Below are 13,307 nucleotides of genomic sequence, written 5' to 3'. Positions count from 1 at the left end.
CACATTTTGGGTAGCTCCTTCCCACTAATTGTCAGGCATCAGCATACTGTAGTTTTGTTTTTTGTTGTTGGGTTTTTGTTTTGGTTTTGAGATGGGGTTTCTCTGTATAACAACCCTGTCCTGGAACTTGCTTTGTAAACCAGGCTGCTTTCAAACTCATAGAGATCCATCTGCCTCTACTTCCCAAGTGCTGGTATTAAAGGCATGTGCCATCACCACTGGGCTCATACTGCAGTGTTTTTTTTTTTTTTACAGTAAGATTGATTTTGCTTACCAACACAGACATTAAAAACCTGGGGATAAATTAAGGCTAAATGGTGTGGATTAACTATGGTGATAACCTCTGTAAAGCTCAGATAAAGAGACTTTCTGAAATATCATTGAGCCCTTGCCCTTTCTACCGAAATATGGGGAAAGCTGCAATGAGAAGGAGGCTAAGTGCTCACAAAAGTGAGCATGTAAGAGATGAAACTTGTTTCCCAGTTTTTCTTCTCAACCCTCTGCCATTCTGAAGTTCTCATGTTCGATAGATCATGCAGATCCAGGGCACTTGTGGAGATGCATACTTGAGCTGTTCACTAACTGATGGATGAATCTCAAAGATAAGCCATTTGCACTTGCCACCATTCTCTGTGAGTGCTTTCTCTACTCTCAGATACATGAGTTCTTCCAGTTCCCAATAAAACACCCTCTTTCTGTGGACCACAACTGGATTAATATTCAAGAAAGCAGATTTTTTTAATCATTAACTGAAACCTTTATGATATTCCAATTTCTCTAGACTCAGCTAAAAATTCAGACCCTTCGAAACTAAACCCAAAGTTGTTATGCAACAGAATAACTGAATTATTTTTCCACTCATTATCACTCTGCTGCACTTTCCTACATTAAGATCCCTGTATTGATCTTTCTCTACTTCTTAAAACCTGGTACACCCTCTGATTAATCTCTCGCTTTTTGGAAAATACATAAGATTGTGTGGATGGCCCCGATTCTAGATATGAACACTGATGGTATTGTACCTTCACTTTCAGCTCTTCATGCATTACTTTCCATGTATGAAGGCAGACCCTGTGTTTGCCTTTAATTCCCCCATAATGTGAATTATAGAACTCTTCTTATTATGACAGCACATTCACCAGCTGTGCTTTGGATTCAAGGGAGGATAACACCAATGGCTTTAGCACATATCAAGTTAGTTGGAGCAGGCATCTAAACCCATCTTATGAATACCCTTTGGTATTTGTACATGGTTACCACCAGTAGATTCTATAGAGAATGGGGATGGGCTAACACCTTCTAAACATATGTGACTGCACTATGTCCATGTGGATGATAGCAGGTTCCACGAAAACATTTACTGAACAAAATGTTAAAGAGTTAGCACGGTAGGTCAACTAATGCTGTACTGACCCTTTGCATAAAAAGCTTTTTTCACAATTCAAATATATCATTTATATAAAAATCACTGTACTTGAATTCTCTGCTGGTAATAGAAAGTTGTTATATTTTTGGCTATTAGTAAAACTAAAACATTATTCTTATCACAAAGTGCTCTTATTCAATAATCAATATTCCTATCAAATCAAGAGTTCTTTTTTAACCACTGGCAAATGTCACTGTTTAGCAATTTTGATTTTAAAAGTTATATATCTACATCTCATTTTATATATTAGGCAGACATGAGAGTCTTACAAATGAAGTTTCTAGAAATTCTACAGTAAACACTTTAGTTGCATTAGGTAATAAGTCCTTTACCAATTATTTTAAAAATAGTGATCTGTTTTGAAATCAAATGCATCTAATTTATAAACTGAGTTTTCATGTAATAAGCTTGCTATGAAGAGATACCACATCATCTCTGGAAACTGCATATCACATAGAATGTTTTATGTCATTCATTCATTGTCCCCTAAACACCAAATTCACACTGAATGACTTTTAAAAATATGTATTTTGTTTTTATTTGTGTGTGTGTAAGTGTGTGCGTGTGTGTGAGTGTGTGCTCTGTGTGTGTGTGTGTGTGTGTGTGTGTGTGTGTGTGTGTGTAAGTGTGTGTAAGTGTATATAGTTGCCCACAGAGACCAGAAGACAGCATAAGATCCACTGGAGCTGGAGTTATAGGTGTTTGTGAGCTGCCTTTCATGAGTGCCGGGAACACTTAAACACTGGACAATATTCTCCCACCAGCCATCCCCTCACTAAATGCTATTTAAAGATCATTCTTAATCATAATAACTTACCTCTACTCTTGACTATCTTTTAAAAAATCAATCACATTATAACTCCTAATTATATATTTGTTTTTAAGAGAGGGTTTCAATGCATTGCTAAGGCTGACTTTTTTTTAAAAGACAGATTCTCTCCACATAGCATAGCCCTAGCTGTCCTGGAACTCACTACTTAGATCAGGTTCGCCTTGAACTCACAGAGAGCTACCTGCCTCTGCCACCTGTGTATTGGGACTAAAGGTATGTGCCACCATACCCAGCCCAGGCTCACTTTAATGTCTCCTCTCAAGTTAACATCCTGCTTCTGTCTCCTGAGTAATCATAACTAAAGGTACATGCTAACATACCTGGCTTCTAAGTGAATATATCTTTGCCTCATCTTAGAAGGGTAATGTGAGCATTCACCTCAAGCAGTCTTGACTGAAGGTATAGACTGGAACTAATAAATTAGTAACCAATATGCCATGCTTACTTTAATGTTAACTTATCAAAGAATTACTTTTCCTCAAAATCTCTATCCTAAAAAACAAAGATATTTATCTGGAAAAATATTCTTATAATGATGGTCTCCATAATAGTTGCTAAATTATTACCAGAATAAGCAAATTGTGGCTTTAAACTTACAAGTTAATAAAATGCACACATCAAATGCACACATGCATAATTCTACCTATATTACACAAGCTGTTTCAAAAGAAACATTAGTATCAAGCACAAAGATTTAAGGATTAATGGGTTGCTTCTATGTAGTTAAGAAAAATGAAAAGCAAAGAAAAGCAATCACTCTGAGTCCCTTAAATGGTACCTGAATCACTAAGCGTTTCCCCATCAATAAAGTGGTCACCAAACTGCTTAAGAGCTGCACAACATATGAATGAAAATGAAAAATAAAATCCCACCGAAATATGGTGTGCATATAAGTATGCTCAAACTCAGCTGGCAGAACACAGCTCAGACTTATAATAATTACTCAGAATTACAGCATTTGGCAATACTTTTAAAATAACTCATCATCATACATTGATCCAACATTTGTTCATTCTTGTCATAATTCTTATGCAGACTGACAGAGCTCAGTGCCTATTGCCAATAACAAAACAAACTGGTTCCAAATAAGACTGAAGAATGTAAAGCTTTGTCTTGAGATTGCATGCCAAAAAACCTAAAAACATATTTAATCATTTCTATAGAGACTATTACTATCAGGCCCAGCAGCACCTTTGTGGCAATGATTTTGTAAAGATATGACTGAATTTTCCTTGTACATATATATGGCAATAAATTTTTAAATCTCACATGCTGGTTTTGCTATTGAAGCTTGTATACTGTGTGTGGCACTTCTGTGATCTTAGGGTAGTAGTTTTTGTTGTTTTGTTTTGTTTTTACTCAGGAGAAACAATGCAGGGAAATTAAAAATATGGAACAAAGAAAAGTCACTGGGGAGGTTAAAAAAAAAAAAAAAGGAAACTTTCTGTCTCAAGATGGCTTCTTACCTCTACCCCTAGGAGAGCCTAGCACATTTTTTTAGAAATTCTTTTTCAGGACTTTGCAATCCACTGTTTAAATGAGCAGTTCTCAACTTTTGGGTTACAACTCCTTTATCAGTCACATATCAGAAATACTGCTTATCACATATTTACACTATAATTCATAACAGTAGCAAAATTACTGTTGTAAAGTAGCCATAAATTAATTTTAGGGTTGAGGATCACCACAGCATGAAGAACTGGACTACAGGGTCATAGCATTAGGAAGGTTGAGGACTACCAGACTAGATAATGTTCCTCAACTCTAAAACCATCGTCAAAGTGCTGATCTTTCCTGGCATTAAGAATGATTTATTGTGTTAGGACTGTACTATTTTGTGCTGAGGTTCTTTAATGAATTTTCCAAGACTTTTTTTTCTGGGTTTGATATATATATGTATTCTGTACACTTGAACTAATCAGACAACAGAGATTTCTTAATATACCTCTAATGAAGAATGTTTAAAAGCCTTTCAAGGCATTTGAATATGAAATGTATTGGTATATAATTAGTATATATATATATATATATATATATATATATATATATATATAATGACTACTATATCAGACAGGTCTTTTAGTACATGGATAATTTGAAGTTTCTTTCTCATTTCTTAGTCTTACTAGTTATTAGAGATTAAAGATAACAATGGGGAAAACTAGGTAGACCTGACTTGCCTACTTCTTCAATGGCAGGAATAAATACTGTACACTACAATTGGTGACTGAGCTTTAAATATTAGGATGCTGTCATCTATACTACCACCTTTAGCCCTAAGAAAACTTTGGTTTCCTTGTGGAAGAACTTGACAGCTGTCACAAAGACTGCAGAAACTATTACTTACCCTCTTCATCAGAAACATCAAGCACCTCCGTCATCGTTTCAGGAACATTTAGCTTGTGTTTTTCCGTGATAGTCTGGAAAAACAAAAAGCATTCATTGCAAAGTTAAAAATAAAATCAAACAAAACATGAATGAAGTTACAGAGGTGCCAATCTACCTTAGCAGCAAGTTATGGGACCTCAACCATCCCATCTTATCCATGCGGAAGCTTTAGAAACTTACTCTTTCGTGAAATCCCCTTTGTTCTTTCTGAAGATAAAAGACCAATGAACATTGTACAAGAGAAAATTCATTACAGTTAGTTCCCATTTGAAAAATGAAGTTTCTGGTAATGGCATGAGTAATTAGTCATATTGAAAAAGTAAACTAATGTCTTCAAGACGTCTTTAACATGAACTAAGTGATGTTTCCAGAAAAAAAAAACTTTACAATGAAGTAATAAACTTGCAATGTACTAAAAACAAAGCCAATAAAAAGATGCTGTAAATAATATAGGTCACATAAATTATATGTGATATGTTTTGTCATGGGTTAGAGGACCAGAAGTAGAGAGTTAGTCATCTTTATAATATTCACAGTCTACAGTTATGGTTTACTGCTTATTGGCCTTCTCCAGTGCTCCCAAGGGGCAAAATCCAATGATTTCATTCCTGATAGAGTAAAAAGGATGAGAGACCAGGCTCATCTGGCTGCTTGGCTTATAATTCTAGACTCATCTTAGCTGCAAGGCCTCAGCAAGTCCTTGAACCTAGCTATGCTTCAGTTTCCTTGTTGAAACACCACAAACTAATGTTTCATAAAATTGTTAGGGATATTAATACGAGAGCTCTGAGAACAGTCCTTGGAATAGGATAGGACTCAGTAAGTTTCGGCTGGAATAACTGATGGTCGTAATTGAAAATTACGTTCATCTTAGGAAGGAGGGGCCTCAGGACTTTTTTGAATCACTTGTACAGAATGGAACAGCATGATAATTATACCCCAAATACACCACGGTGATTTTCAAAATGAAAAAAAGTCAGACACAGAGAGACAAATATCATACGATTTCACTAATCTGTGAAATTGTTTAAAAGTCCAAATCATACAAACAGACAGCAAAAGCATGGTTGCTAGTGGCTGAGCCAGGCGAGGGGGAAATGGTCTGGTTCTCAATGGATACAAAATGTCAGTCAAAGGGGGAAGAAGTGCAATAAATACATGGCACCGTGATGATCACACAATATGGCAGGAGATTGTGCACTTGAAACTTTCTTTTCTCTGTTGTTTTTAAGACAGTGTCATGGACCCCAGGCTCATCTCAAACTCAAACTTGCTGTGCGCATGGACAGCCCTGTACTTCAGCCCTTCTGTCATCACCTCCCAAGTGCCTGGATTCCAGCTGTGCACCACCATAGCTTGTTTAAGAGGTACTGGAGGTTGAGCCCAGGGCCCTGTGCATGCTAAGAAAGGTCTGTATTAACTGACCTGCACCCCTAGCCCCAGTATATTTGACATTTTCTAGCAAAAGTTAGGTATTCTCATCACATCCACTCACAAATGAAAAGTGCATGACGTGGCGGTGAATTAATTAGTTCACTTAGCTATGTTCACAATGTGTATGCATCTCAAATCACCACGCTGCCCACCATAAATATGTACCATTGTATCAATTTAAAAAATGAAACACATGTACAAATAAAGAAACCTCATAGCTTTAAACATTACCTAAAGCTGATTGAGTTTCAAATTTATAACTCTAATTCCTACATTTAAAGTGTATTTAGTGTTCCAGTTGGCAGTTGTGGGAACATTAAAAGACTAAACTTTTGACATAAGAGGTAAATCTTCAACTAGAATACCAAAGCACCATGAGTAGGTTGTCCAGAGTGCTGCGCTTTGCTTTACAGATAATAAAGACTTATTTCAATGAGTGCAATGACTATCACAGACTCTTTCACAAAGCAGAAGAGATTTTCCACAGGTTGCCATATACCAAGTAGCTATAAATGGATATAATAGATTTGTGCTAAGAGCAACTAGACTGATTCAGTCAGAGCATGGAAATGCACAAGTCTTTAACCAACACTTCTTTAGTGGACTTGCTTTGCTTATTTTCAGAACAAAATTAAATAAAGTGGCTCAGAAGACCTATTGTGAGGTAGCAAACATGGACAGGCCTGAAGGCCTTATTGTCAGGTCCCTGCTAACCTCATGCTGGGTGGTTTGTTTCAATGTCACATGGGCCCTGCCTCTTATGCTGTGGAGATTTTCTACATAGTCCTATCTCTATCAAAAACTTTTCTTTGGACTATCAGATGTGCTTTCCACAGAGAAATACTTCCTGATGTTCCAACAATAAATTTATTTATTTAACTGTTGCATATATTGCATACAACTCTGTATGGATCATCTATTTCTCTACCTCCCACAGAGGGGTGGAGGCTGCTGTTCCAGAGGTAGAGTGTTACCACAGAACCTGAAGAAGAGTAGGTGCCTCCCACATATATGCCCAATTTACACAGGGCATCGTTAAATGCATAACAAACAGATCTTCCTACTCACAAAGGATGTAATTAGATAAAATACACAATTCTCTTTTAAAATGAAAGAACATTAAGATATTAGGTTACTAAAACATTTTTTGAACAACTACATTTGAACAATATGTGGAGAACTAAGCTATAATTCAAAGTGCATGCTCTTCTCTTTCTGCTGTAGAATCTAAGATGTCATGGTCAAGATCAGAAACTACTTTAAAAGTTAAAATAAGGAATATGCACACGATTAATGGGATATAATTAAGTCAGACAATGAGTTATTCATCATGATATGGGAAAGCATAGAAAATTAAATATAAGCTTTTATCATGATGTTTTAGAAAGAGTGGATAATATCTGGTTTTCCCTGTATGTGGGGGACTGTGTGCTTAACTGACCCCACTTAGTCACACACACCCCAGCCAATTGCTCCCTTTATTCACACACTTCCCAAGCCATCATAGCACAGCCAAATGATCTTGGCCATCCTATCACCTTTCAACACCCTCACCCTTTGGTCACCAGGGCAGTTGCAGGCTACTCTTGTTTTGTGTTTGTTTTTTAATGTCCATCATATTTGTCAATATAACTTTCATGACTAGATAAATCTTTAAATGTGTAATTGTTTTTTTTTCCTGTAAAAACAAAGGTAAGTACCCGGAAGTTTCAACAAAGATATGTCCCCCTCACACACAACATATATGGCTACCCAATTAAGCGTGAGTGAGACAATTATAAATGATTTGAAAAACTATATATCAGAAAAATTTAAGGGTTCTGTACTCCATATGTTTCTTTAAGAAAACACACAGAATGCATCAATGTTATATGAAACTTCTTTAAAAGTTTGTTTACAATGTGTTAGGAATGTTTGCTTTCGTGTACATATTTACACTCCATGCATGCCTGGAGCCTATGTAGGCAAAAAGAGGGTTTCAGATCCACTAGAACTGGGACTATAGGTAATTATGAATTGCCATGTGGGTAGCAAGTACTAACCACTAGGCTATCTCTTCAGCCCCAGTAAGGTTTAACTAGGTGTTATAAAGCACATGCACACACAGTGAATATTGATGGTGCTTGTTCCAAGATGACAATTTAGCCATCTGATCACAGAACTATATTCACAGAAAGAAATGATGGCCAGACAGTGTCAAATGAAATTATCTGTATTCATTGCATTTTCATGTTGATGATTCCTTTAACAGACATGGTATCAAATCAAATTTAGGACTTAGAATTTACATTTCCCTTTATGACTTAAAAAAAAAACCTTCCTAATGAGTAAAGGATAGTATATCTAAAATGATTTGTGTATGGTAATTCTGGGTAATTTATTAAGTAATTTATGTTCTTCTTAGCAATGATTATTTGCTACATAATACATTACATTATAATTACACCAATAATAAGAAATTAGCTGATGACAGCAGATTGACAGGTAGAAGAATGAATCATTTTTCAAAGTTTGTCCAATCTTAGGAGAGTAGAGCTATAGGCTCTTACTGTTGGGAATAAGCCCCCAGTTCTGTGATGTCGCTCTGGTAAGCACAGAGACTTCATCTAAGACAATGCTGAACTGTCTCGCCTCCCTTGCTGCATCTCTCAGTGTAAAATTAGGAAAGCCAAGGTTAAGGAAACAAGGCATGATCCCACAGTGTGTGGGCAATCTCAGCTGCACCAGCCTCTCTCTCCCTTACTATCTAGATCTGCTCCTTCACAATGCCTTCATTCACGCTTTGGGGTAAAGAACTTGGGAAAGAAGTTTCTTTTCTTCAAGAGAACTCACGTGGTTGCACAAGTGGCACACCCTGTAAATGCAATGATGGGAAATGAATCCCTCACTTGTGTAGCTAGAACTCAAAGCTGCGTTTAATGGTAAACTTCCTCAGGTGACATTTATTCCCTTTGCCTCATTATAAAATGCCTTGCACTGCTTGCTATCACCATAGCACTGGCTTTTATTTGTTTGTTTTTTGTTTGTTTGTTTTGGTTAATCAGTAAACTTTAGAAAATGACATTAAATAGGACATACCCACTGAAATCAATAAAGTATACTTTCTTGTGTGGTATTTTTTGTTGAAACCTAGGCAGGAGTCATTCTTTCACAAAATTCTGGTTAAGCTACTTTTCAGCAAAGCCAAGATTAATTACATTGGTATGGTTAGGAAAGTGGGCTTTGCCATCCAGCAGTTTAAACTGAATTCCAGATTTGTCCTCCAGAGCCAACACTTTACTAAGCTTACATATGAATTATTTGAGATATCACAAATAGTACCCTATGGAGAAAAGAAAACATGGGGAAAAGGAATGATTGAACATCACTTCCCAAAGGGAAGCATACTACATGAAGACTTCCATGCTGAAAGAGAATGCAGCCATACTTTTTATCCCCAAATTCCATGTCTCAAAACAAACTCACAACTCTATGAGGAGCCAATTAGGAGAACCAGAAAATAAAGATAAAGCAGAATCAAAACATGTAGCCATTGAGATAGAGAAATGGTCCAGTGGTTAAGAGCACTGGCTGCTCTTCCAGAGGGTCTGGGTCCAATTCCCAGCACCCACGTAATGGACAACTGTCTGTAACTCCAGTTCCAGGGGATCTGATGCCCTTTGTGAGCACCCAGCATAGACACATGCAAGCAAAATATAAACAAAACAACAACAACCCCTGACACCACTATCACTATCCTTGTGGATAAAGGGGATTGTGGAGGGTGGTGGTTTATTTACTGTGAATGTCATACTCTAGCTGAAATCTGACATTCTATGTGTTATTTATGGCTTATCAGTTTTTCACCTAGAAATTTGAATTCTAAATATGGTGATTTATTTTTCAAATAATGTTCTGCTTTAAAATGAACATAAATAACAACATAGCAATGAATAAATTATAATGAAATATAAATAATTAAAAAAACAAAGACTCACAAAATGTTCTGAAACAGTTGTTCTGTATTAGAGCTGTCAGGGATAAGATCTTCCATACCCTACCTGTATATCTGGTTTCTGACAAGTCTCTGCAATCTTACTTAAAGATGGCAAATAGGATATTTAAAAATCTCTCTCTCTCTCTCTCTCTCTCTCTCTCTCTCTGTGTGTGTGTGTGTGTGTGTGTGTGTGTGTGTGTGTGTGTTCACCTGTGTGAATGCACAACATACACAGCAAGACATATGTGTGAAGGTTGGGGAAGAGCCTAGGGTTGTCACTCTTTCCACCTTGCTTTGAGATAGCATCTTATTTTTGCTGCTGGGAAGTCCATGCTAGCTGGCCCTCCAGCTTCCGGGAATTTTCCTGCTGCCACCTCCGATCTTACCACAGGATGACCACAATTGCAAATGTGCAGGGTTACTGTCACGTGGTTCTGGGGGTCCAAACTTAGGTTCTCACACTTGCCTTGCAAATATGTTAGCCCCTAAGCCATTTCCAAGTCTAGTAATTAGAATGTTTAGAAACAAATTAAGAAGTGCTAGTTGCCTCGGTTTTAAAATACAGATCTTTGTGTTTAAAATCATTTGCTCTAATCCATATTTATGCACTGGAAGTCTTAGAAATGAGATATGGAAGTTTCACAGTGCTATTGATGTACAAAAACAGAATGAGATTTCCTGTGGGCCGTAACTCTCTTCTCCCGTACCGATACGCTTATGCAGAAGAGCTGTTTGGACCAGTGATGCTCTTTGGCATGTAGCACAGAGGCCTCACACACCTTTCCTTCAGTAAAAATGAACAAGAGGAAAGTAGGGCCAGGAGAGGAAAGGATCCACAAGCATGCCATCTAGTGGCAATTCTATAAAAGTACAGATCCATGGTTCCCAGTGTGGAAAAAGTATTAAAGTTAACAAAACCCAAGACAGACAACACACAGGCTCAGAGTCAATCTTGTCACTAAAACCTTTGTTTCTTTGTGATGTACATGCTATTCTGAGGTGGCATAGCTGTGTAGGTCTTCACACTAAAACTTTTCCTGTTAAAACAAAAATCCCACTATTTTTTTTAAAGATTCAGTCATACAGAAAGATTTTCAATATTCTGACCACAGGGAAATGAAGGTTTGAAGGGATAGACACATTTATCTTCATTTGAGTAACATATAATGGAAATATATGCCATCAAATCTCAAGACATTGCAGACACATGGGCACTTTTCATGAATTGATTAAAAATATTTAAATAAAATATAGTTTTACTTTTTCTTTTAAAAAAAGGTCATGACCTTATATAATGACCTGTAAATAGGGTGGTAAACTTTGACAAGACCTTTTCTCATATATAATTTATCAAATCTATACTTTATATCTTTAAATCTACTGTGTGTGCTGGCTAAAGAGGATGGCTCTGCTTAGAAAAGGAGCTGTGCAGCTGGCTCCCATCGAAAAGTGCAGTCGATATTGTGCAGCTCATTAATTATTCATACTCCACTCTATTTAAAACTGCATGTCACATCAACTGCACCCCGTCTACCTCAATGGCTGTCAACGGGGACTTTCCACTAGCCCATGAAACAAAATTCCTTTCCTTTCGATCCCCTCTATTGAAAGAATCAAGTGTTCCCAAATACTGCATGTAGCAGTTCTAGCTTGGGAGAATTCACCAGAACCTATCTTATTTCGTGTACTTTATTCGTTGGTTTGTGGTTTTATTGTTTCCATAGAACATCTCAGGTTTTGTTGTTTCTCTGCTTTATAAAGATAAATTTTAAAAGCCATTGTTCGGAGAACTCGTGCTTAAATTAAAGTTTAAAGACTCCTCCCTGGAGCCTCTGCAGAGATTAGAAAGCCTCTGTCAGAGTTTGCTCTTGGGACCTCCTCTGGCAAAGACCAATAACTATCACTGGTCTCTCCTCAAGAATAAGCAGGCATTTCAAAGCAGTAGAAATAAAGGACTTTAGGCATACACTGAACACCTGCGATTTTCTTTTTATTCTACAAAATCATCAAACATAAGAAGGGAAAGAAAATTTTAGGATGCTCTGCTGTCTATAGAAGTGCATTTGACTTAGCCAGGGGCTCTTTTGACAAGCTGCCTGGCCTCTAGGCCAAGTTCAGGTTGGCTGCAGAATGTGGTACCTTTCTGCCAGCAGTAGGTGTCACACACAGCTAGAGGACAGAGGCAGGGGAGCCAGAAAAGAAACTCACAAGGAAAAGGTACTTTTCTATAGCTAGAAGGCTGCATTCGTATATTTTATTTGGGAATTATACTGAGTTAAAGACAGAAACCCTGTTTCCATTGGTAAACACATTCGTAGCTGCATATTCCTGAGTCTGTTCTACAATGCATTCAGCAAAAGAAGTTCACGGAAGCTGCAAACACTGAGCGAAAAGTATGTGGCGGGAAAACCAAGAGGACAGGAGCAGGTCAGTCATCAGTACTCACCGTGGTGGTGGTGGTGACCTCCTCCGTCACAACCTTCAGGGTGTCAACCACAGAGATGTAGCCCAGCCGCTTAGCAATCGCCAAGGCTGTGTTACCATTCTGAAGAGAGAGAAAGAAGGAAAGAGTGAGAAAGGCTAGGGAGGACTGCCTTGCGAGCCAATGAGCTCACCCGGGGCTCGGCATGAGCCAGCACTTCCTTCCAAAACAAGGCACAGCTCGGGAAAATCACTAGTTTTTACCATTACATCTAAATCTGTCTTTGTAACTTCTTTAGACTATAGCCCAGGTCACCATGGTAACACAACAAGCTTGCATCTGCCTGCTCTTTTGAATAAGCACTTGATGCTTTAACCCTGAGGTTGTCAAGCAGCTCCAAATGCTGCCCCAGCCTTCTAAAGCCACCTCTGGAACTGAGGACTGGTGTCTGCCAAAACTACTAGGGAGAACCTGCTACATTCTTTGCTCACCAAGGGTCAGGCCATCTGCCGCAGGTAAAATGTTACCATAGGGACCCAGTGACAGATTTAGCTTCTGCTCTGCAGGAGCTCCAGTACTGCAAGAACTACACAAGCCAGCAATTCCAGCCGCCTCCAGCCCAGGCCACTGGGGACCCCGTTTGTTTAATTACACCGCTTAGTTTACATTTCAATGGCTCCATGTCCCAATGAGGCAGTTCTAAGCCAACACTCAGAAACCGGCTCCCTTAAGAAGACAGGGAGGGAAGGGTGAATATGCGCTCACATCTGAGAGCCAGCTGTAAGCAAAGCCCTTCCAGCAGCCCAAGTGGAGGGCCCCACTCCCCAGA

At 38.1% G+C, this 13,307-nt stretch overlaps 1 protein-coding gene across 12 annotated transcripts in view; it reads right to left on the bottom strand.

Annotated features, from left to right (window-relative positions):
* Ank2 (ankyrin 2) overlaps positions 1-13,307 on the bottom strand; it is an 842,037-nt gene that overhangs the window by 60,130 nt on the left and 768,600 nt on the right. For all 12 annotated transcript variants that reach the window (XM_035451885.1, XM_035451895.1, XM_035451888.1 and 9 more), the window contains 2 exons: positions 12,503-12,601; positions 4,606-4,678 (listed from right to left, as the gene is read on the bottom strand). In XM_035451885.1, coding sequence (XP_035307776.1) covers positions 4,606-4,678; positions 12,503-12,601 — 172 coding nt within the window. The remainder of the gene's footprint in view (positions 1-4,605; positions 4,679-12,502; positions 12,602-13,307) is intronic.

Source organism: Cricetulus griseus (assembly GCF_003668045.3).
Source record: "Cricetulus griseus strain 17A/GY chromosome 1 unlocalized genomic scaffold, alternate assembly CriGri-PICRH-1.0 chr1_0, whole genome shotgun sequence".
Taxonomy (NCBI): domain Eukaryota; kingdom Metazoa; phylum Chordata; class Mammalia; order Rodentia; family Cricetidae; genus Cricetulus; species Cricetulus griseus.
Note: the sequence above shows the minus strand (reverse complement) of the source record. Positions and strands in the feature narration are given on the sequence as shown.